General features: G+C 42.9%; 1 protein-coding gene across 7 annotated transcripts in view; it reads right to left on the minus strand.

Moving 5' to 3' along the window:
- Positions 1–23895, minus strand: part of KALRN (kalirin RhoGEF kinase) — a 472211-nt gene that overhangs the window by 94136 nt on the left and 354180 nt on the right. For 6 of the 7 annotated variants that reach the window (XM_040069425.2, XM_058421255.1, XM_058421254.1 and 3 more), the window contains exons 34-35: positions 2817–2846; positions 1008–1254 (exon numbers count right to left, since the gene is read on the minus strand). In XM_040069425.2, the coding sequence (XP_039925359.1) occupies positions 1008–1254; positions 2817–2846 (277 nt within the window). The remainder of the gene's footprint in view (positions 1–1007; positions 1255–2816; positions 2847–23895) is intronic. The other variant, XM_058421256.1, reaches the window with a different exon arrangement.

Genomic DNA, 23895 nt, shown 5'->3' on the forward strand with positions numbered 1-23895 from the left:
CAGCCTCCGCAGTGGGAGCGCAGGCGGGGAGTGAGGACAAACTACAGCTCCGTTCCAGTGCTTTTTCTCCAAACAAACAAAACCACCAAGCCTAACTTGCTCAAGCAACAATGGATCAAATTCTATTTCTCTTAATGCCGAGTGGAAAAGGATTTTAAAAAGCCAGTTCAGGTTGCCGGCTTCCAGTTGGGAGTGGGATGATAGGAGCCTTTCCTCCCTGGACCTTACTTGTGCTGTGCGTGGCCAGAAGCGGGGCCATAGCCAAAAGGAGACCTGCTCTGGCCACACTGAGCTGAACCAATCCTGGTCTATCGGTCTGGAGCATCTCCTAAGCCTGCTTGCATGGACGCTGTATGTGGGACACACATTGCTCAGAACAGAACACCAGCTAAAGAGGCCACAGACACCACAGAGACAAACAATATTTCACCATTCACTGTGAGTGAAGCCCAAGCTCTCAGGATAATACTAGCGATGTGTTCTGTTCCACATTGATTGTAAAAGATTCTTTCCCCATTGTACTGTTCCCCATTGTGACACACAATGTCTCCAGCTCACAAGGTAGTAGAGTGTACCAGTACTCACTGGTGGCCTCTTTGCATTTACAGACAGGGATATACTGAAAGAACATGAACTAGTGTGCACTTTGGCAACCATAAAATAACATATCCACAATTTGGGGCATCCTGGGTGTACAGACAGCATGGCTTTCCCTCATTCTAGGCCTTTAGGCACTGAAAACAGTCCCTCTGTCGTTTAAAAGTCTGATTTTCACCCAGAATCTCAAGACAATGATTACCACATAGCAAAAGACGCACATGTACAAACATTGATTCACGGACACGGAGTCAGGCTAGTGCTGTGCCCATTCACAGGGACCTGGGAACAAAAGTCACCAAGGACTGAGCAGCCTTTTCCCCACCGACTGCAGGAGCAGCCCAAGCAGCTTTGCACTTACATGATACAAAAGGGAAAACAATCTTAAAACCAGCTGGGCTGTTGCCTACCTTTTCCTGAAGGGAAGAAGCAATCCATCTCCACACTGCTGCGGGAATGGGAAATGCAGAGAGCGCTGCTGGGGACCAGCCCCTCCTGAGGTGGGCTCCGCTCCGTGGTCCGCACCAAACACCAGCCTGGCCTCTCACTGGGCCTCTCCAGCAGCTCCACTGTCTGCCCCACCTGAATGCTCAGCTCGCTGCTGTGGCCAGCTGTAAAGTCCTGGAGCACCACAGTTAGTTCACACCCTCCAGACAACTGCCCAGGTTCAACAGGAAGAAAAAAAAAAAGAAGAGTAATAGACGTTAGTGAGGGTAGGATGAAAGCAATCATCTTTGCATCATATTTACTCTGGCAAAGACAGGATTTGTGTTCCTTAGAAGCCAAGTTCATAATTTGTTTTGTCAAAGTTCAACACGTTGTGGCCCTGGTTTCCTTTACTTGTTATTGATTTTGCTGAGCTGAAGTGAGACACAAAGCTACCCACCCAGTAACCTTTGGAATGCTAGCTGGGGGGCAGTTTTTGAGATGTGAATTTTCTCGCTGCGAGTGCCCATCAGAAATCCTGGGGAGTTTTTTGTTGCTTTAATTTCTGCGGTCACTTTCTAGCTTGGCAAGAGCCCAGGATGCCTCAGTGCTGTGCTTCATGGTGTCACAGATTCCAATTCATCTCTCTAAGAGCATAAGCAAGACACATTCCCACTGGCCATGAGTGCCATGAGGAAACAGCTTCTCTTTTCTTGGAAGACAAGAAATGTACCCTCATCTTCCCAAAGCTGCTCTAGGGACCTCTTGGGAGACTACGAAATCCTGATGGGGCAGATCAGAAAAGCTCCTCCCACGCTCTCTGATGGAACCCAGAGGTGTAAATATATAAACACAGAGTGATTGATTATATGCTGACTTTCAGGATTTGTACCTAGGAATAAATGAATCATTTTACTTCCATACCGAGTGCTGGAACTGCTACTTTCCTTCAGCCTCACACCCTGTGACTCTCGAAGAACAACAGTGGTGTCTGTGTAACCACAGCCTCTGTATAGCCAGGGAGTGGGAATATAAACACTTGTGTGTACATAAAGAAGTGATTGTACAGATCTGGTTTTAACAAAGCTTGGGTTTTTTTAACAGAACTGGATCGCAGAGCTGGATCCTTGCGTGTCTAAGAAGGTGTGAGAATGAGTCTAAGTTTTTTTGGTCTGAGGAATCTTTCTTAATGCTCCTCTGCAATGTGGATTTTTTGCTGCCTGCCTGTCATTAGGGACCCTCCTTCTTTGTCCTGTGTGCTGCCTGCTTCCCCGAGGTTTGCAGGAATCATTGGGGTCCTTATTCCAGTGTCAAATTTGATAGAAATTTTTACAGAAAATAGTTCACTGATTCAAAATTTATTAAGATGAGGATAGTAAACAGGTATGACACGATAAACTTCATTTTCTTAGGATATGAATCTAAACCCATGGATAACATACAATGATTTTAAAGGAACAACTTGTAAACCCAACTGAATTGGTAGAAATCTTGTCAGATGCAGAGTAACTCTGGGATCAGTAAAAACTGGTGCCTGCTTCTCAGCCTGAATGGGGGAGCCCTCGAGGAGAGCACACCCATCTCCATAGGCTTCACTCCTGAGCTGGAACAAGCTCTAAATCCCTTATCTCAGCCCAAGCAGCCCTAAATACAAACTCCCATGGGAACAGCCTGTCTCCCCACACAGTGGCATAGGGGCTTTTGTGTCCAATGCAGATGTGAAAGAAATCCCACTCACAGGGGTGATATTCACAATTACAGAAAGGGGTCACTGGACAAGGACTGGTTCTCACCTGTCCTGTGTCTCTGCCGTAGACGAAATGCTAGATTTAGGGAAGAAGAAGGAAATATTTCTCTGAAAGGTTATTTGTAAATAAATAGAGAAAAACAAACAAAACAAACCGTGGCAGCTCTTTGAGGCCATTCAGACAAAGTGCTGGCATTAGCCCTGGCAGAAAGAGCTCAGTGCACTGAGGAAAGTGCACAAGAAGTCAGTGTAGCACCTAGCTGGGCAGTTTGTCAGCAAACCCACCACTCATCACACTGACAATCTCCCCACAACTGGAGAACAGACATTTACAGGAATGGTAAGAATGAGATACTGCTATATTATTTGCTGAGGTTTCTTTGCTGTGGACTAATTTGAAGAGTAGAACATCTTCCTGACCCAATATACTATATGATTTGGTGTGGGATATTTAAGAAAATAAGGAAAAAAAAAAAATTTCTTCTTTCTAAATACACAAACGTATCTTACGAAAAGTGATGAATTTCTCCTAATTCTTCCACTATTCCATGCTGAGTAAACTTTCTGTCCCCAAAATTATGCAATCTACGATATCGTCTCTGAAAATAATCAAATCTCTTCTTCTTTTAGGGGAAAATGTGGGCAAATACCCTGCTGTATCAGCTTCTCTCCCAGAGAGTTGTAGAGAGTATTCCACACCCTGTCCCGGAGTACCACTAGGTGTCCGTGTTCGCCACCACACAGCAGCTGAATTGGCTTTAAAGAATCAACTCCTGCTTGTTTTCGAGGTGCTTATCTAAGAACGAGGTGCAGCGTCTGGGCATGAAGGAGCTGGTTCGGACAGCACCCCCAGACTCAGCGCTGTCAATGATATGGACAGAATATTAAAAAATTGTCTTCAGATGGTTCAGGCTGAATTTAGAAAAAATGAGTCGTTTTTATTGCTTAAGCAGGAAAGATAAAACAGCCTGGGAATATTCCAGGGGAAAAGGCCTGGTCGAGATGCAGCTTGGGGAATTTTGGGACAAAAGGCTCTTCCCGGGGAGCATCAGCCTGGGACGTGCTGCCCTAAGCAGCTCCCTGCCCCCCTCACTGGGGGCTGGGGGGCAGCTGACCTAACCATCAGTTCATGGCAACCCTGTCATCCCCTCCAAAAGAACTGAACATCCGTGACACAAACAGATGCTTCAGTCTGGGCAACACCTGTAAGTGTTATCCCAGAGGAGGCAGGTGTGCTCCACAACCCTCCGGTACCATCCAGCTCTGTGTGCCTGTTTTGATTCATTAAAACCAGCAATTTAATGTAATGAGAACAGGAAGTGATCATCCCCTGGAGGAGCTCCTGGGCACCTGGTGTGATCAAGTTCTGCCTCAGCAGGCGAGATTCTGGCCACTTTCAGATCGTACCTTTGATGTGTGAGGGAGGGAGCTTGCTTCCCTCAGCTCCCTGGAGGCCTGAATATCCCTGAAGGCACGTGAATTTATATCACCTGCCCCTCCAGGATCCGCTGGATGGAAATGTGGCCCAGGGCTTCCACAGGCTCCAACTGACGGGCTGGAGCCAGTGCTGAAATTACACATTTTCAGGGAAAGAGCTCCTCTTTGGCAGGTGGAATTAAGCAGTTTCCCTTTTACAGGTAGGTGCAGGTGATAGATACAGTTAGCTCAGGGAGGGTCCATAGATCATTTTTAGGTGCCAGCTCCAAAGAACAGAAAAGGATTTCCTTCCTTTTGCCCAAGGGCGTCCAATTATTTCCCAGGCCTGTTCCATGTCTTACATACCACCACACCACAAAGAACATTTTCTCACCAAATTAACCCACAGCAAAGTAATCTCTCTGGAAAACTTACGATATACTAATATATATACAATTTTTAAGCCACTGAGGAAAAATGCAAATACATGTGATTCCCGATGACAGAAATCATTTCACCTACAAAGTGATCACTCAAGCTGTTAGTTACTTAATTCTTTTTAGAGAACAATTTTCCAACTTCAGAGAAGTATATCATGCTTCTCTCTATGCTGGTGCATGGAAATAGGAATACAGATGGACTGCTGGACTCACACATATTGCATTTGTTTTGGAAAGAAAATAGAGAATACCCTTAAGGTTGAAATTCACAGGGAAATGGCTTCACATTTTAATATATAATGTTCACTTTTATTATTCCTGTGATTAAAACCACCATTAAAGCCACTGACTGGATATATTTAGAACCCAGACAGCACTCTAAGCTGTACATGGCACAACGAGACACATTAAAATAAAAACAATGATGCAACATGCCTTTGCAGAGCACAAGGCATAACTGAAAGATCTGACACAGGGACAGATCTAACAAATTACACAGCAAGCAACAGCCTTAAAATCAGGAAGAAAAGGAAATGGTAGAAGCAAATAGCAAAATGTAATGAGGAAGCAAGAGGGCCCCAAGCTGTCTGGAGCGGCTGTATGTCCTGAGAGAATCTGGCAGGAGCCCCAGCCTGTCTCCACAGTGCCTGCCATCAGCAAACCATCTCCCATCCTCTGCCTTCGTGCGTTCCTGGGCTCGAAAACATCGCTGTGCAATCAGTGTGTAAATGTGTTCATCGGGATGTTCTAATCCAGAGATCAAATCCGAGCTAGAGGGGAGCCCTGCCCATGCACCAGTGTGGGCAGGGGCACAGCCACCCCCCTTGGCAACTCCCCTCTCTGCTGCAGGACACTGCCCACAAACCTCAGAGCATTGAAGTGAGAGGTTATGTCAGACACTGACTCTGAGGAATGAGATTTGTCACCCACGTGAGCCTTTCTGCTCCTGGGAACACCCACCCCAGTGCCCATCAGCGACAGGAGAGTGAAGTACAAGCAACCAAAATGATGCCAGGCATGGTCACATCCTGCTGTGGGGGCGTCCAGGCTGCTCCAGGAGCAGGAGCCGGCTCAGCTCCAGTGGTCAGCAGGCACTGGTCAGTGCAGGATGACCATGAGATTGTCTTTCCTCAACCACAGTGTGTGTACAGGGTCACTGTGCACCTGCTTCATTTTCAGCCACAAAGCAGCAGCCAGAGGAAGCAAGGCTGAACACCAGAGGCATATTCATCATCGTAGTGCAGATGGAAAACACCTACCAGGTCACAGGCTGTCCTTCCTTCCTTCCCTCAAATAAACCCCTAAAATAGACCTTAAGTAGCACTAAATCCACGCCAGGTGAAAGTGAAGTGGGCATGGTTAGCTCTCCAACAGGGTGAGCAGGTATTCGGGAGGTGGGTGTCTGAAGTCTGTTTAAGTGTTTTGAAACATGCCAGCACTGCTGTGGAAATCCACACAAGCTGGTTATTTACGTCTATTCGAGAGGACACAGAGCTCGGCTAGTTTAAACAAAGCATTTTGTGTGCTGCAGCACTACAGCCTAATATAAATTGCTAGTTTTCTGTTGCTTTTAGGCTTTCTGCCTGTCTGCTTTTGGATGAAAGCCAGTTTTGAATAGAAGCATTTAGACACCATAAACAGCCTATTCCAAGAGGGTGAGAGAGGCAGTAGGAGCAAGAATGGGATTTGCATTCTTATCAAGAGATTTAAAAAAAAAAAAAAAAAAAAAAAAAAAAAAAAGTGAATTAAACTACTTAGATGTTGGTTCAGTCTGCACTGAAATAAATCCTGGAGCTGTCACTTTAGCTGGGGGACGGACATGAGAAATCTTATCCCTCGCAGAGTTCTTTGTGAAAATTTATGTAATTTCATAGAGATTTTCTTTTTGCTGGGAGGTTAGAGAGTGAGAAATCAAATTCAGAAAAAGCCCTTGAGGAATTTCAGTACTAGAGAACTGCTTTAGTTTTTCAACTCTATGACAGGCTCTGTTTCGAGTATGAACCCTGAGTCGCCCATATTTCTCACTCTAAAGCCTCTCAGCTCTAAAGGATGCTGAGCTCTGGCAATGCTGGTGGATGCTTTGCTGCCCCTGCTCAGGGCTGTTTCAGTGGGGACAGGCTGTATTTCAGGAGCTGTGGGCTTACCAAGAAGAACCTACTACAGTCAGTAGCATTGCTCTGAACTGGAAATTCAGTGGAAAATGTTTGACTCGTCTGAGTCCTTAGTCCCCCATACCAATGTTCCATTAAGATGGAGTTGGTGCTTCCCACTCTTTCTGTTTTGTTTGTCTGAACAGAGGGGATCAGTGCTTGAGCTTCAGGGGAAGGTCTGATTATATTTAGGCAATTAATCAAACACATGGCTGGGATCATGGTGGCGTCCAAGGGGCCAAATGTACCATCATCTCCTCAATAAGGAGATAACAGAGGCATCTGGGTGTGCAGCATCATAAATACAGGCACAGCAAGTTATTCCACAGCAGGAAGAAGAGACACATAAATATGCTAAAGGAAAGGAAATCTGGTGTTATAGTCTCAAATAGCTCATACCTTTCCAGCATCTCTTGCTGGAGTCCCTACTAGACCATATCCTGACTGTGCTGGACTTTGGACTCTGGCACATGCTGACATCTGCAGAACAGCTTGAATGGAGCTGTCTGAATTATTTCTGGAGCCTTTTTTCCAGAATGTAAGACTTAAGTCGATCCAAATGAAACAGCATTTCTAGCTATAAAAAATGCTTTTGAAGATAAAGACAACCAGATTCACTTCATTTCACGCAACAAATTGAACCAGCCTGTGTTTGATCTGAGGGTTTTCTCATGGCATTTGGCTCAGAGAGCTGGTACCCAAACTCCATTCTTTTCCCTTCCTTGCAGAAGCACAAAATGGAGCAGATACTTGTGCTCCTCAGTGACATACAGCCAGAACATCTGGCTCCAAAACCCTTTAGTTTTGGAGGGTGAGCAAGGCTGGAACCCTCCAAGGTAAACTCTACCTGCTGTCTTCTGCAGACACAAAATGTTCAAAACCGACCTAGGGTTAAATGCATGAACAGACTGAAATCAGGGAACTGATTAGCTGTTTTCTTTCATGCTTGGCACCATTTTGAACCGGGAATCAAGGGTTCCAGTCACAGATGATTCATCAGACACCAACTCCCGAGACACTCCTAGCAAGTACACAAAATCTGATCATGTATTCTGGCCAGGAACTTTGTGAAACCCCTCCAGGTATAAGCAGCAGAGGGAAGTGTGCACAGTAAAAAGTCTTCACAGCTGATGAGTTTTAAACAGAAACCCAGCTGCTGGCATGACATAACTGGTACTGGTGAAAAAGGAGGATTTGGGTCTGATGAAAGCTTTAGAAACACAAGGGATAAAAAAATGAGCCCTTGCAAAAGGTGGGTTATATGCACATCTGTCTTTATCTAAAGTGGGGCATTCTGCTCTGAGCAGAACTTTGAGAAGGGAGAACAAACAATCTTCCAGAAGCCTTCCTCCCTCCACAGTGCTCCCAGCTGAGTATGACCCCCACTATTTTCTTCTCAGCAAGGAATCTGCTGATTCCCTGATATCAACATCAGGAGGTAATAAGGTCGTTAATTAACCATCTCAGCTTTTAAATTACACCAAAAGGAAACAGTTACCTGCAAAACTGTGAACAAGGGTTCACAGTAACCACAGGAGAAACCTCAGATGCCCTCTTGGGAAGGGAACATAATGCAACAGTAAATAAAAAGAAAGCACAATAATTTGCTTAATACGCATATCCCCAGGTTATATTTCCTTTATAATCTGAATAATGATTCTAAACAGGTACATTGCTTGTCTGCACAGTTACACTTTTAATGAACTTATGAAAAGTGATATAATTTCAAACAATACGTGAAAGAGATCTCCCTCCCCTTGTCAAGTAAAAAGTAGACATTTCCAAGACAAGAAGTTGTAGATTGCTTCAAAACTGTGCTTTCCTGATCCTGCTATAAGAAGTGAGGGTTTAAAGGCAGAAAAAGCATAATCTTACATTCTCTTCCTCACCTCTGCCAGTATGCAGGAATCACGATTTAGGAGCCAAATACCTCTGTGGTTTAGACACAAATAAGACTGATTACATTAGATAGATAACCCCTCCAGTGACAGCCATGCCCAGCTTCCAGCAGACCCTCTGCTGACCTTCACTGACCTACCTCAGCTGCTCTGGACCCTCCTAAAACACCCCCCTCCTCTGCAAGGAACGCTGGATCTCTGAAGGCAGCATGGATACAGAGCCCAGCACGCAAAACAAACACAAAAGTCTGCCCTCATGCCTGGTAGCATCATAGGAAACCACAGCACTCCTTCAGGGATATTAACCCTCTCAAAATGGGTGAGGATCTGCACAGAGAAACCAAAACCATGATGAAGTACTTAAAATATTCCCCTGATGGGTTTTTTTTGCCCAAATTGATGAATTCACAGAACAGATGTTCGACATAAAACTGGCTTTGTTTTTAATTGGAGGAGATTATTTAAACTATGTCTAAGCCATATGGTCCTGTAAGTCTGACTCCCCTCTGCCATTGCTGGAGAGACCAGCTTGGCATCCCTCTCCAAGCCATTTCCTTTTTACAGATTTAATAGCTGCTATTTTTCTCTCTTGTTATTGGTCCCTAGGTCCCATTACTATAAATCAGGGCCTTAGGCCCAAAATTAATTCAAAGGTGGATTTGGACAAATTGCTTTGCATGATTTTCAGTACTGGGTTGGTTTAATAGAACATAAAGGGAAATGCAGATGTGAATACAGAAAACACATGGGGAGGAATGGTGACAGTGAGTGGTGTTCATCTCCAAGCCACTAAAGGAAGACCTGGTCCTGGCTGGCACATTCTCTTGCCCCTTTTCCCCTTGCCAATGTCACACCGAAGACAGTGACTTTTCAGGGGGGTTTAGTATACAGTAGAAAAACCAGCACATGCTACCAAAGTGACTGATAGAAGGTGCTGGGTGCCAGGCAGGCTTCAGGCTGAAAAGAACATGTGATGGCTGAGGGCATCCTAATGATCTGCTTCAGCTCAACGTTCCCATTAATCATCACAAAACCAGGCCACTGCTGCTGCAGATAGGCTGCAGGGGTGAACTCTGCTTGAAGCAAAGCCAGCCTTGAGTGGGAGGGTTTGCAAAACTGTTGCATACCAATACCCTCAGATGGTGTTTGGCACTTGGGAGAGATGATCCTTTGTGTTTGAGTCCTCTCTACTGCTCGTTTTGCCCACTGCGCCCTCTGAGCCTTTCCAGCATTGCTGCAGGATCTTCAGCACATGGTGGGTTGCAGCTTGGGTCCCAACAGTTAAATCCTGGGGTTGTCATTCCCTTCTCCATAATGCTGCCATTTACTTGAGGTGACCTCATTTGCCAAGTGATGTAACAGAGTGCATGATTGAGCCTGGCACGTTGAAGCAGATGTTTTCAGTGGACACAGAAACAGTATTATGAAATGAAAATATCGCCTAAAACCTGAGCAGCACCAGAGATTACAATGGCCTTTATGAAGATCAGCTTACCTAAAATAGCATTGAAAGGCCTTTGGCTGCAATCCTATGCTTCCTTTCTAAAATAAAAGATTGTTGCTTGTACTACTGTAATGTGACTCCCAAAGGAACCAGCAGCTACAGGTTTTGAATTTTATCATTTTTGGCCACTCTATTTGACAGAGTTGACTGAAGCATGCCCAAAGGACACTTCTCCCATAAAATTTCCTTCTTTAACTCCAATAATAAAAACCAGTTGCATACTTTTTTCTTTTTTTGGTGTGCTTTGTTTTAGTTTCTAACAAGGTAATAAATTCTATTTCAAAGAATGTAAATCCAAATAGTTTGATAGTTGATCTCTCTTTGTTTCAACTGAATAGAAAGGCTCATTGACTCTGTCATTTACATTTTCTGTCACGTCATATTATCAGGGAAGGCTAAATATGAATCAATGAAATCCAGCACAAACAAGTAGAAGATTGAGAGGAGCCTGAAAGAACTTGCTAGGTTCATTTATCAAAGGTTGAACAGAATAATAAGGTCAATTGATAAGCACATTCCCAGCCCCTACTTCATTTCTTCCCCTGAAGACACTTCCAATAAAATGCTTGTGCAATCACTGTTACATGTAAATTGTTCCCAGAAGAATACATTCATTTCTGTTCTTCCTAGAATCAAGTCACCCAATATGAAGCCCTCCATTTTCACAGAGAGATGTCTGTGTTTATCCATTACACTCATACACATGCTCTTTTTTCCCCTAAAACCACATTTCTTTTGTGCTCAATACGTGCAGAGGAAGCTGATATGACCCGAGCTTAAAACAACCTCAGGGAATTTGAGTGTGTAGTGCGAGAGTGTCCAGGAGAAAAAAAAGATTTTGGTAGCTGAGTGTAATATTTTCAGCCTGAGATCCAAGTACACTTAATGTTTGTCAATAGCATATCCAGTGTGTCTCAGACCATGTGGAGGACACATCCAGGTCAGCTCAGTTACAGAGCTGCTGCTGGGAAGGGACAGAGCCTGAAGTCAGTGAAGTTCAGTGTGAATTGGACACTGCTTCCTTTGGGTCTCTTTTGCAAATCCTCAACTAAATCTCCATCTTATCCTTAATCGGCAGATATAAAGGTATGTGCTCGGGGGAACCACATTTGATTTTTTGCTAGCAACTGGTAAAAAAACATAAACTGTGAGAAATTCTCTTTCAGAAAGACAGTGAATCCACTGCAGTTGACAGTGGCTCTGAGTGGGTTTATTTCAGGTTGAATAGCAATGGGTTTTGTGGCATCCTACGTTCAGGTGAGACGGACAACAGGAGCCCATGCATGGAGGGATAGAGGCAGTGGAAAGGAAAAGGGAATAGGGCTGTGGGAGCACTGGACTGCAGCGAGGGAGGGCAGATGGTGACACAGGTACCGGGGGCTAGACAAAGGAAGATGGTGAATACCAGCAGTGATAATCAGCCAGGCTGAAAAACAACCTTGTAGTGAAACTGAGCAATTCCCTTACACAACTTTGATTCACTTTGAGATCAGGTTATCAAGCTGCATACTGGGGAATCTTAAAATTAAGGAAAAAAACTATTAACTTTTGCTGCTCTGGTGTCAACTCCTCTTCTTGTTACTCTTACACCGACAGTCTGCTCGCCATACTTTTGCCTGTAGCAATTAACATGGTATTATTCCATCAGCTTAACCTGAATATCCAACAGGGCACTTCCTTGGCTGAATATTTCCTTTTTCAGTCACAGAATTACACTCCCTTAACAAATTCTGTTTAACGAATTCAGTATTACTTCACCTGTGCTGGAAGACTTTTGGCATAAACGTCTGCTTCTTTTCATAAAACAAGAATGAAAAATAATAAGTAAGCAATTTCCTCTATCTCAGGCAATACAGTAGCAGAGCTGTGTGTTCAAACCTCATTAATCCCCACCTAATTTAAAGAAGAAACTGCTGAAATGCTCTGTTTGCCAGAACGAGTCCTAAGTGGAGGGAAAGCATGCTTGAAGCATAAGAGAATGAATTACCCTTTACTGCGGGAAATAGGAACTTATTGTTGCATTACCACACCTAACAATATGGTTATGAGCTGGTGGCTCTTTCAATGATAAATTTCTGCAAGAAAACAATGAAAACACAATGTAAATCATCTTTCCTTCTCAGGGTTCACAAAGCCTTAGTAAGTAGTGACCCTATTAAGGGCTGTACTTAACTTATCACAGCCTGCACTGTTTCCTTCTCTTCTTTCTGGGTCCCCTTTCTGTCCCTTCAGCAAAAGAGGGACCCTTTATCACACTGCTCTGTATTGTACCATGACTAAATGTCTGGATTGATCCAAGGTGCAGATAAATGAATCTGCCTCTCTCCTACATCAAAGGTGTTTTTGTCAGTAATACGCACCATTGAGGCATGGGAGAAGAAGCCAAACAAACCAGAGTCTGTAAAAAGTGAAAAGACCCTGCAGAAAACAGAGAGAAAACTCAGGGGACACAGTATTCAGAGGCAGGCGCACTCTTGGCAGTCAGACAGAGGGTTTTGGTCACTGGCACATCACTGCCCAGCTGCAGCAGCAGCAGGCCATCTCCTCCCCTCCTGAGCTGAGAAGATCCTGGGCTCCCCAAGAGCAGCCTTTCCCACTGCCCTGCTCCTGCTGCTCCCCACAGAGGGCAGAGGGGACACTGGCAGCTGGCTGAGAGGTGGCAGAGAAGAAGTGCCAGTCTCTGAGACTGGTCCCTTCCCTGGGGGGACAGGCAACCTATCAGTGGTGGCGAGAAATTAGGAAGAGTCTTATTTCAAAATGTCTGTAATACCTTTTTCTAGCCTTCCAGTGAAAAAGTCAGAAATAAAATTGAATGATACTACAGAGGCTTTAGATCACATGAAATACCTTTCTGTCAGGCCGACATCACCAGAAATGACTGTGAAGAAAAAATATAGATGAGTGTACAATATTTTCCAAACTGAAGCCAAAGAGAATTATAGTTCTTCACAGATATCTCCAGAGAATTTACACATACCACAATGGCAACAATACTAATGTGGCTAAATCTTATTTCTTTCATATGAAGGACAATTTAATCTTCTACAGAAAACAATGTTTATCGCCCAATTTTAGTTTTTCTACCTCTTTGAAAGCCATTTGACGTCATCCATCTCCATTAGGATACCGTAGGTCATCAGCATTGGCTATTTGGACAATGATAATCCCAGACTATCCCTTCGCAAAAATTTCTACATCTCACTGGCACCACTGCATACAGTTGGATTCTAATTGTACAATAAATGTAATTTACACTGGTTGACTCAATTTTCCTTTTCTGATCACTTTTTGTCATTTTATGCCATTCTTTTTCTCAGTCTTAATTCTGCTTTGCAACCCGATATAACTTGACTCATCACCCCTATAATAGGTTTACTTCTCTTTCAAGCTATATTATAGTAAATATTCTGTTATCATGCATACTGGTTAGCAATAACAAGGGAAAGCTTTAAGGGAATTATCACGTGTTGCCACAGACAAGAAATGCAGGTAACGTAAATTCATGTTCTAGCCATAGTAACAGAACCTGCATCAACTATTGACACAGTGCAACACTTCAACTGATTTAGTCTTCTGCAAACACAACTTCTGTGATTTTGCTGGTAAACATGAATAGTGCAGAAAAGATGGACTGCTTTCCCTGTTTATATAGTCTTCTCTTGAAAAAAAGTAAGCTTATTTCTAAGGAATTGTAAAAATATTTTTTTGATTACTAAAAATTGGAAGGTAGTCACACAAGAAATGCTAAGGGAAGAAAAACAGTGATCTAATCTCTCTTTACAAAACAAGTAGCCAGTCAACAACACTAAACACAAAAGCACAGCACCCACCAGAGAAACAGACAGGAGAATGGTCATTCCAAAACCAGACTACAGTGTTATGCTATACATCTACAGCTATAGATCTGGTACAGCAAATTTGGGTTTCTCCTTTTATAGGAGTGTTTCTAAAAAACTCCTTTGGTAAACACCAGCAGAGCCTTTACTCCCAAGCAAAGCAAACACACTGAAGGAATTTGGTGCTGTTCTTTTGAAGTACAAGTCAGCTCTCCCCACCTTCTAAAAGGATACCCAAAACAGGAGGGAATGGCACTGCTTGAGCAAATGCCTTTTAGCAGGATTTCTCCATGAGTGAAAGCTCCAGCACCAACTGCTCACAGTCGGAATCTGTTACAGCTCACGAAAACTGCCTTGGGACTTGAATAACACTTTTTAAACTTTCACCAAAATTGTTTAGAATCAGGGACAGAAAATGTAAAAGCCAACATACCTTTCCCTCTGGCAGTTCAACAGGTGTGTGCTACACTAACTAACCCAGTCTCTGTGCCACTGCCACCTTGACGTCATTGTTACTGGGTTGACAAAAGGTTTCCATGACAAACTAGAAAGCTGATCTGTTATCTCCCCTTTGGAGGAAATTGAAATGCCCTCTCTCCCATTTTCTGCTAGACCCACCCATCTTGTTTTTGGCACGCAGTGGAGAGGGTGCATTTTTGTGATTGAATTAGATTTTCCTCCACTCTGAAATAGAGAAACTGACTTGTTTGTTGTTTTTCCTCTAACTTAAACTAGAGGGTGTCACCCTCATCCCACTGCAATCCCAACCACCTCACCCACAGCACAATCTTCTTCATAGGCATGTTGACTATCATGCTCAAAAAAAAGAACAGAAAACACCGAAAGAGGACAAACTTTGAAGAAATGAACAAAAAAAACATTATTTAATAGACATTTGATTCTCTTCTTGGCTATAATTTATTACCTCTACTAGCAGGAATGACCCATAATAGTTTGCAGATGTTTGAAACATCTCATTTTGAACTTTGCCTAGGATTAAAAGAGATCTTGTAGAATTTAAATAGCAGCTGCAGAATGAAATAAGGTTGCCTTTCCTAATGTGACAGAAATGTTCATCCTAGCCTTAAACAAGGAGGACTGTTTTATGTTCTGTAAATACCGAGGAAGCTAAATTTCTGTGCACAGACACCCACACATTATAAATTTTATATGTGTCTAATTTTCAGCAATTGACACGGAATAACCCCAGTGGAAAAGGCTGGCCCAGCTGCCTGAATGCTTCTTAGGTTTTTGTTACAAAACCTGCAGCTCGCCACAAACAGGAGAACAATGGACTATTTTGGCCATGAATTTCAGGTTAGCAAATTTGGACTACAAATTTATTTTTTATCATCATTACTATTTTCACTGCATCAAGGGAGAACTCAGCAGTCCTCAAAGAGGATCATGGCCTGGATATGGAAAGAAACCCAAAGAATCTTCAAGGAGCAATAAAAATACACTTCCCAACAGCTGTGCAACCCCACCAGCCTTTCTGCCATGCTGGCCCCAGTAGAGTTCCTACCCTGTACAGCAAAACAAAGGCACCCTTTATTTAAGCACTGGGGTTGTTGCTAAATTCAACCCCATGGGTATAGTCCCTATGGATCCTCTAGGACTACTCGCTCCCCTACCTCTTGTTCCTACAATTTAGACTTCAGCCAAGGGCTAACTAATTCACTCACACAGATAGCTAAGCTTCTGAATTGAGGAAATTAACCTACAAACAGCTAATTTAAAAAAAAAGTTTAGATCTCAAAATGTATTATTTCTCCCTTTCAGACTGCATGCATTTCTCCTTTGCTCGACACTTTAAGACTTTTCATTATTTCTCATACTTGCAGGTTTCTCAGTGTTTGCAAACAGAGATCTGATGTGGCAGACATAAGATCTGAAGGAGGTTTTGAAAGACCCACTGTAGCGAACAAAGATGCCACTAGCCTTTATGCATCTGGTTTGAGTTAATGCTTGTATCCCCTTAGAATACATGAGATTTTTTTTCCTAAGCTTGGCTTTTCCTAGAACACGTGTTTTAGTAACATAAGGTTGTAATATACTGCTCTCAAACAGGTGTGATTCTGGACGCTATCCCAAGGAGTACTGCTCACCTTTGGAGGGGGGCAAAGTCTAAACCAAGGGTATTCTATTGTTTTGGGGGAAGATAAAATGCCTTGACTCCCATTAAGTTTATTTTAAATCCTGCTGTATTACAGCTGCTTACAATTAATGTGGCATGCAATATTAAAGATGTTATTAATGCACATGAAAATAGCTAACACTCTTACAAATCTAATCAACGTATATAATTCATTGTCCCAGTGTGATTCACAACTATAAAAGACCTTCAAACTGGTGCAGGACTTAAAAACATACACTTAACCTAACTCTGTTCCTATTGAACAGAGCTCAGCATATGCTTAACATTAAGAGCATATGCTTAATGGGCTCATGAAACATGTCCTGGTTTACGATTCAGCACGAGCAATTTGCAGCTCTGTTTCCATCTTCCTTACAACCACTACGGTGCCCACGGAATTACGAGCGGCCAGCGGCAGGAAACAGGGCACTGGCCTCACCAAGGGGCCCATTGGGCTGGCAGAGCCCAGCACACAGCACCAGCCCAGGACACACCCACCCGTGCCAGCCCCAGCGAGGAACACTGCTCAGGGTGTTCCATTTACAACCAGAGAAGGGGCGAAGGGAAACCACCACAGATAATTACACAGCGCAGCGACTTAGCATGAGGAAAATATATGCTGGAATAAGACCCCCAGGTGTTTTTTACTGCAGATTTACTGTAACTCCACCACTCCCAGCAGGTGCCAACACTCCTGACTTGAAGAACACACCACCTGCATGCATTTTTTATTTAATTACCATGATTTTCAGAAATATGCTCTGCGGTGCTCAAAGCACAGTCATTAATCTTCAGTAATCTCTCTGAACAATTTCAACTTTTCTGAGCCTAGAGCCCCTCTGTAAAGCAGGGGCTGTGTTATCTGAGCATAGGATTTTATGCAAGGCAGTTGCCATGGCAATGTGACAGAGAGGGCAGAACCCAAACAATAATTGAGCATCAAAGAATTCTAAGTACAGGGAAAATTCAGAGCTAGATTCCATATTAGAGCTATAGGCTGTCCAAGCTGCAGATTTTAAAGCTTAGGAAGACTGGATATTATTATAAGCTCTCTTGGGGATAGCTGTATTCCAGCAATGCATTATCACTGATCTGTGCCCATTATAATCCATCAATTTCACAGAAAACGACATGTTTTGTAAGGGAGTGGAAAAGCAATCTGAAAAGGAACAACTGCACATCTCAGCTTTGGGTAGAGAAAAGAGAAAGAGGGAGGAGGAAAAAAAGGTTATAATCCAAACTGTATTTCAATAGAAAGCCTGGCTGTTATAAAAATAATAATGGTCTTGGCTAGTCACTTGTGAAATAATGAACCTTGTGCACCTTTATGATATTATTGCAGGCATTGTATAGAGCACCCTAATAAAAATGGATGGCTAACCAAATGAGAAAAGGCTCCTGCATTGTTTTATAAGGCAAGAATTCACTTCCAGAACCCAGAACTCAGAACACATAAATTGCAAACTCTAAACCAAAGAGTTTATACCAAAAACACAACTTGGGTTTAATGTTATTATTACCCTGTTGCTCTTGTATATGCTGCTACAAATGTGTTTTCAAAATAATTAAAAGCCAAAAGCGTTAGCAATGGAGCAGACTGTAGTTGTGTCTTGAGGGCTGAGTGCTCCAAGCTGTTACAAACCGCCATCTAAGAAAGGTGCTGGGTTTATGTTCATGTGGATTGGTTTGCCACTTAAAAATGGGAACATACAGATATGAAAGGTAAAAAAGCCTAGCAGAAGGCCTGGGACATAGATGATCTTTGTTCTAACTCCGTCTCTCTTTCTTGTCCAGCTTGACTTGGATGACTCCACTCTCTTACATCTCTTCTGAGTCACGGAAATGGGGATACAGCACAAGTCACATTTCCATGAGACTGAGTACAAGCTAGCATTCAACTAATGGTTATTTTTTGTGAGAAACATACTGTTTGCATTAGCACATTTCTAGCAAGAGAAAAGCCACCTCAGTGCTGGGGAAGTCACCAGCCTCCTCAACACCACCACTGGCCCCAGAGCCTAAAAGAGGACTGATGTCCTTCCCTCCGTGACAGTGAGATCTGCAGTTATTAGGACTGGTCCTGTTTACCTATGGAAAGCCAGCCAAGCTATTTGTATCAGCAGTCTGCTCTTTTTGCTCCTGGCTGCTCATCCAGCTGCAGGCATTAGTGACATACTTTTAATTTTTTTGGCTTCTCATGCATAACTAGCAGTCCCCATGGAGCAGACCCAGCACAGGCCAGCTTCCCACAGAGCTGGGCTGCATGGACAGTCTCCAGCTACAGCAGAGGCTTTTCCTGAGGGTCAGGCATCTATGAGGTCTCTCAGCCATGCGGAGTCTCTAGTAATGTGTGTGTCCATACTACTGCATTTCTTCTAATTAGAGAAAATTCTTGGTTGCTCTCCCTAGCCTTATGTGGATTTCCACAGAAATAAGATCAGAAGCTTCTGACAAGTCGCTTAAAATTTGTCCAACGGGTACAAAATTCATCAGAGGGCAGAGCACAAACAGATGCGGAAAACATGAAAGAAAATGTTGCTTCCTTAGAAAACTAGGTTAAAAAAAATTCTGCTGTCACAAAGGTCTCTTCAGGATTTCTCTACAAAATTGCCTGCCCTATAATAATTCTATTTTATCTGTATTTGTCAACTAGCCAGGTTTCCATCATTCAATATATCAAAGGTTTATTTTCTATTGTTCTCCTCTCTTAATAAAAATATCACATGGCCCAAATCAAATGCCCACAAAAGTCTATCACTATTTCCTCTATTAGCTGAATTATAAACTCATAAAAAATATCAAGCTAGCTTAATATTATTTTCTATAAAGAGGTGCTAACTTGCATTACTTACAGGGTTTAATACATCATTAACTTGTACTCCTAATTTGTCATTTCATTGTTATTCCTAGAACCAATATACCAGGTTTGCAATTCAGTGGTATCCCCTACAAATGAGACAGCAGATTTTGAAAACTGTACTGTTTCTATCAGCTGGCAGGTGAGGTGGAATATCTGACACAAATCCTCTTGCTGTTTTTATTTTAGGTTAAATACAATTTCTGAAAGTTTTTCAGGATCTTTTGTATTATTTATACCTCATGCAGGAACACATTACTATTTCAGTAGAAACCACACCGCTTTACTGCTGTAGCTTAGACATTCTTGTAGCATAAGAGACCCTGCTATGAAACTCGAACAGATTTGGAAAGCAGCTCCCTAATGAACATCTGATTAACACAATCCTCTGTCCTGTTACTCCTGGACAGGACCAAACCATCCCATTACATTTACAGCTTTAAAAGCTGTCTTGCAACAGAGGTCAAGGATCACCTGCTCCTGAGGGCTGAACTGTGCTTTGATGTTAGCACTGAACCCCAGAGACTGGAAATGACTCACGGTGGGTATAATCTGAAGTCACTCAGTGCCAGGATGTTAAGTCAGGTGTAGGTGCTTGCAGCTGATTGCTTGCAGGCTGTGGTTGAGCTCCTTTTTCTGGCCATGCTAGGAAAAACCTGCACAGCCTCCAGGCTGGAGTGGTACCGTCAGCATTGCTCAGCACCAATCATGCAGAGCTCTTTTCACAGCTCCAGGATAAGCAACTTCCACTCATACATTGCTATAGTTCCTAAAGTGCCAACGAGGCAGGCCAGTCTATGGTTATGATGGCTTGTTTTATTGCATTAATTTCTAATTCAGTATTATTTGGTTTTACTGTAACCGGTAGTCTCTGCATTTCGATGTTTAAAGCTGCTTCTTTCCCAATCCACTCCTGGCTGCCTCTGCAGTAATAACTGTGTGATCTTGGATAGTTTGGCAAGTGATTAATAGCTGTTCAGATTGCCTTGGCAGTTTCAGAGTATACTAATTGGGTTAACAAGGTACTAAGTGCTCCAAGGTGTTTTGAATGTGTTGTAGAATCAAAAACTCTGCTGTCAAATGCATTCATTACTCATGGTATGTAATTTGCTTGCAAGGAGCCTACTCCAAAAGACAGTATTTCCAACCATTTCTCCTACTCATCTGTGAAAGACATTAGCACATCAGCACCAAGAACACCTGTAACCAATACTGTCTCATTCCTAGAAAAGGGATCTCAGCCAACAGGCTCCTTGGTATCTTCGCAGAGTGTCAGATTCCTTCTCAGCTGCAGCCAACAACTGGATCCCACCAGGCCCCTTGCCATGGACTGCCCTCACCATTGTCCTCTCAGAAGAGCAAGACCCAATAGGCCACCTGGACACAGCCAGTCCCAATGGGGCACGAGCCTGATCGCATCAGGTGGAAAGTCTGGAACATCCAGCCACTGCCTGGGGCTCCACATGCCTCACTTCCTGTTTTTTCCTCATCCCCAGCCCCCAAGCTTTATTGCTGTTCCCATTTTCCCACTCTCCACCATTTGCACTTTGGTCATCATGCCTCACTCCCGCCTCTCGCTATGCCAGCACACTGCCTGACAGAGTCTCTGATTTTTGCAAAGTAACAACCTCAGCAATCAGACCAAAGGGCTTTCACAAGCACCCTGTGCTCTTCGTTTTACAGGTAAGATCAGACCAAACAATGACACCACTGCTCAAGCCTACAGAACAGACAAGACAGTCACGGTATCATTTGTTCCCATTGCCCCTTGTGCTGAAACATGCCCAATTTATCCACTGACATAAGAGACAGGATCATGGGATTCCTTCTGCTTGTGCTAGTTCTTTCCTTCCTGGTCACACCTCCCAATTTAATTTCTGTGGAACTGAGCAACTCATTTTTTTATCTTCCCTTCTGCTGTTCCTTTCCCATTCCATTAACATAGAAGCCTCGCCCAACAATAACATTCAAGCTGACATTGATTTCTGCTGTATTTGAAGTCAATGTAGTAAAATAAATCCATATCTTTGCCTGATAAAACTGAGACATACTACCCTGAATAACTGGGCCAGTTATCCAGCCAGAACATTGTCTGAAATTAAAACTAGATAGTGGGACAAAAACAATTCCTTGACTAACCAGCATCAGTGAACAAAGTTCCTGGCAACACTGAAGTTGGATCCAGATATATGGAAAAATGAAATGTAGGAAATTTCATTTTTTCTCTTTAAAAAACTGAAGATGGAGTAAACCACTTCACACTACACAGCAGGCAGGGGAATAACACATGAATATGAAAAACAGGTAAGGAAATGATCACCCAGTTAAGAGTTTGTTTGCATAAGAATTAATCACTCAAGAACACACTTCAGCGGAAGCTGGAAAGGTGTGTACAGGGGATGATTTGTTCCAAGGAAGAGTTGACTTTAAATGGTAGCAGCTCTTCATGCAGCCAGCACTTTTCAGTGGAAACAGGTGTGACAGCAGGAAGGAAATGTTTACCTTTTGGATCTGAAAACATGACTCTTCCTTGCTTGACTAAAAGATTAGTGTTGGCTCAAAGCCAATAGAAGACTCATAAAATTATCTTGTTTCAAAGCAATGACCTGCTTGAGTTGGGACACAAATTCAGACCCCACTAAAGTCAGTCCTCATGTGCATAAAAGAGACAGGGTTTGGCCTGGAATTGGTTTCCAAAAGTGGAGGTGGGAATGCACAGGTGGGATGGGCAGCTGAATGTAGACAGCTCATATGTGTGTTCTAACACAACACTTCTAACATGAGAGAATTCTATATTTGCTATATTGCAGTTAAAGGAAACAGAAACTGTCTATTTTTCTGCACCAAAAAGATCATTGGGACCAGCCACACCATGGAAACACACTTGACCCTCAAACAGCTCCTAGAAAAATCACTTGCATTAGCACATTACACCAGCTCATAATGGTGGGCAAAGCAAAAAATGCAGCACAGCAATCAGGACTAAGCACAAAAGGTTCAAATCTGACTGATTTCAAAGGACAGTAACTATATGCCCAGCATGGAGCTCATACTGCACTAAATCAAGGCTACCATTCCCTCTCTCCACCTGCTGCTCATGAAAGAGTTTGGTCACCTACCCTGTGTGGTGAGTCGAGGATGTGCAATCCGAGCTGCTCCCAGTGACTTCTGCCCTCCTCCTCAGCCACCAGAACCCCTGAAACATCACAAGGCTGTGCAGGGGGAATGGCTGCAGCTGGGTAATCTAACACTCCTACACTCCTAACCCCTTTGGCTCCAGCAATTTAAAAAGAATGCTCACAATTTATTCAGTCCTAAAATCCGTCTTGTCACAAGAGTTAATGGCCAGATAATGCTATGCATAACATTCCAAGCGTGGCGCCACAAATAAGAACGCATTTAAATAAAAGAGTTTGCAGCAAACCTTCAGATCCAAGGTTCACTCATTAAAAACCAAACCAATGTATTAATCTCTACTGCTGCATATTTCAAAGATGTGAAAAACAGATTCTATGATGGATATGGAATATGAGACAGACCTCCCATGCAACTGAAGTCAGTTGCTCTCTTACAGCTTGCCAGCATATTTGTTAGGACAGGATTTACCATTAAAATAGAACAAACAGCAAGCGAGAACCCTTCTGTTAGTGATGATAATGTGAAAAAGGCAAAAACTATTCTTAATTCTGCCATCATTCAGGGCTCATTTAAAACTCACAGAACTGCTATTAGCTACCATGACTTTATTTCATTTTCCTCAGTCATACAGATGCTGTCTTGGAAAACTCTGAAACCCTCACTGTGCCACATCATGAGTTTATCTTTACAATTAATGTTTTATTTTCTCCTCTAGAGCACAAAGAAACTTAGCAAGAGAGACACAATCTGTTGTGACAAAACCACAAGGCTAGAAAAGTGTTCTAGCTCTTACAATGGTATTTTTTATTGTTTCCCATGGGGGGAATTATCTCCATTAATGGTGATTGCAAATCCCTGTGTACTGGGACATTAACTTCCCTTATGCTTGTTACTGAAATGAAAAGAGACAACTAAAATATTACAGAGCTGTTTCATAAAGCACTTATCCTATTAAGCCACTTAGCCATAGTCTTTACATAGGGTTGGGATGCCCAGAAGAATTCTTTGGGGAATTAATCAGTTATAACATTAAGAAAAGCAAAGGAATGCTCTCATTCATTAGGATCAATTTCAGCAGTTACTGGATTGCCCCGATCAGCAAAAATTCCAGGTTTGTGGATGCAAGTGGCCACATTTCAGATCTCTACCTGGGGAGCACATCCTGGTTCTCCTGAGATGCAGCAGGGCTGCTCTCTGTCTCTCGCTGCAAGCAAGGACTGGGAACCAGCAGATGGAAAATAAGTTGTATATTTTTTTAATAGGCATCCGCTTCAGCCCAGCTTGTTATTCTTTTACCTCCCCCCTCCCAGGGAAAGTGATTTGTTCAATGGCTGCAGGCAAATCCTGCTCTGTACTGAAACAAAACCCTAAGCAGCTGATGGACTCCTGAAAAGCTGGATGCAATGTGGAGCTATGAGAGACTCAGAGCCAGAAATTCACCTGGTGAACAGTGAGGTGCTTTCCTTGACTTGAAATAAAACTGATTTGCATATCACCCTGTTTCCTTTGCATTTCTTAAAAAGATTTACCTTTTGTGCCTTGCACCTCTGACCTTAGCAGCTGCCTAACCCAGTACAACAGCACTCACCATCCCCTTTCTTGCTCTCTACAGTGCCACATAACTAATTGCACTTCAGCTGCAACAATGTTTTTTTTTTTGTTTTTGTTTGTTTGTCTGGTTTTGGTGGTTTTTTTTGGTTTTTTTTTTGGTTGTTGTTGTTTTTGTGGAAAGGAGCAGCCAAGTGCTCA

The sequence above is a fragment of the Hirundo rustica genome, chromosome 7, assembly GCF_015227805.2.
Source record: "Hirundo rustica isolate bHirRus1 chromosome 7, bHirRus1.pri.v3, whole genome shotgun sequence".
Taxonomy (NCBI): Eukaryota; Metazoa; Chordata; class Aves; order Passeriformes; family Hirundinidae; genus Hirundo; species Hirundo rustica.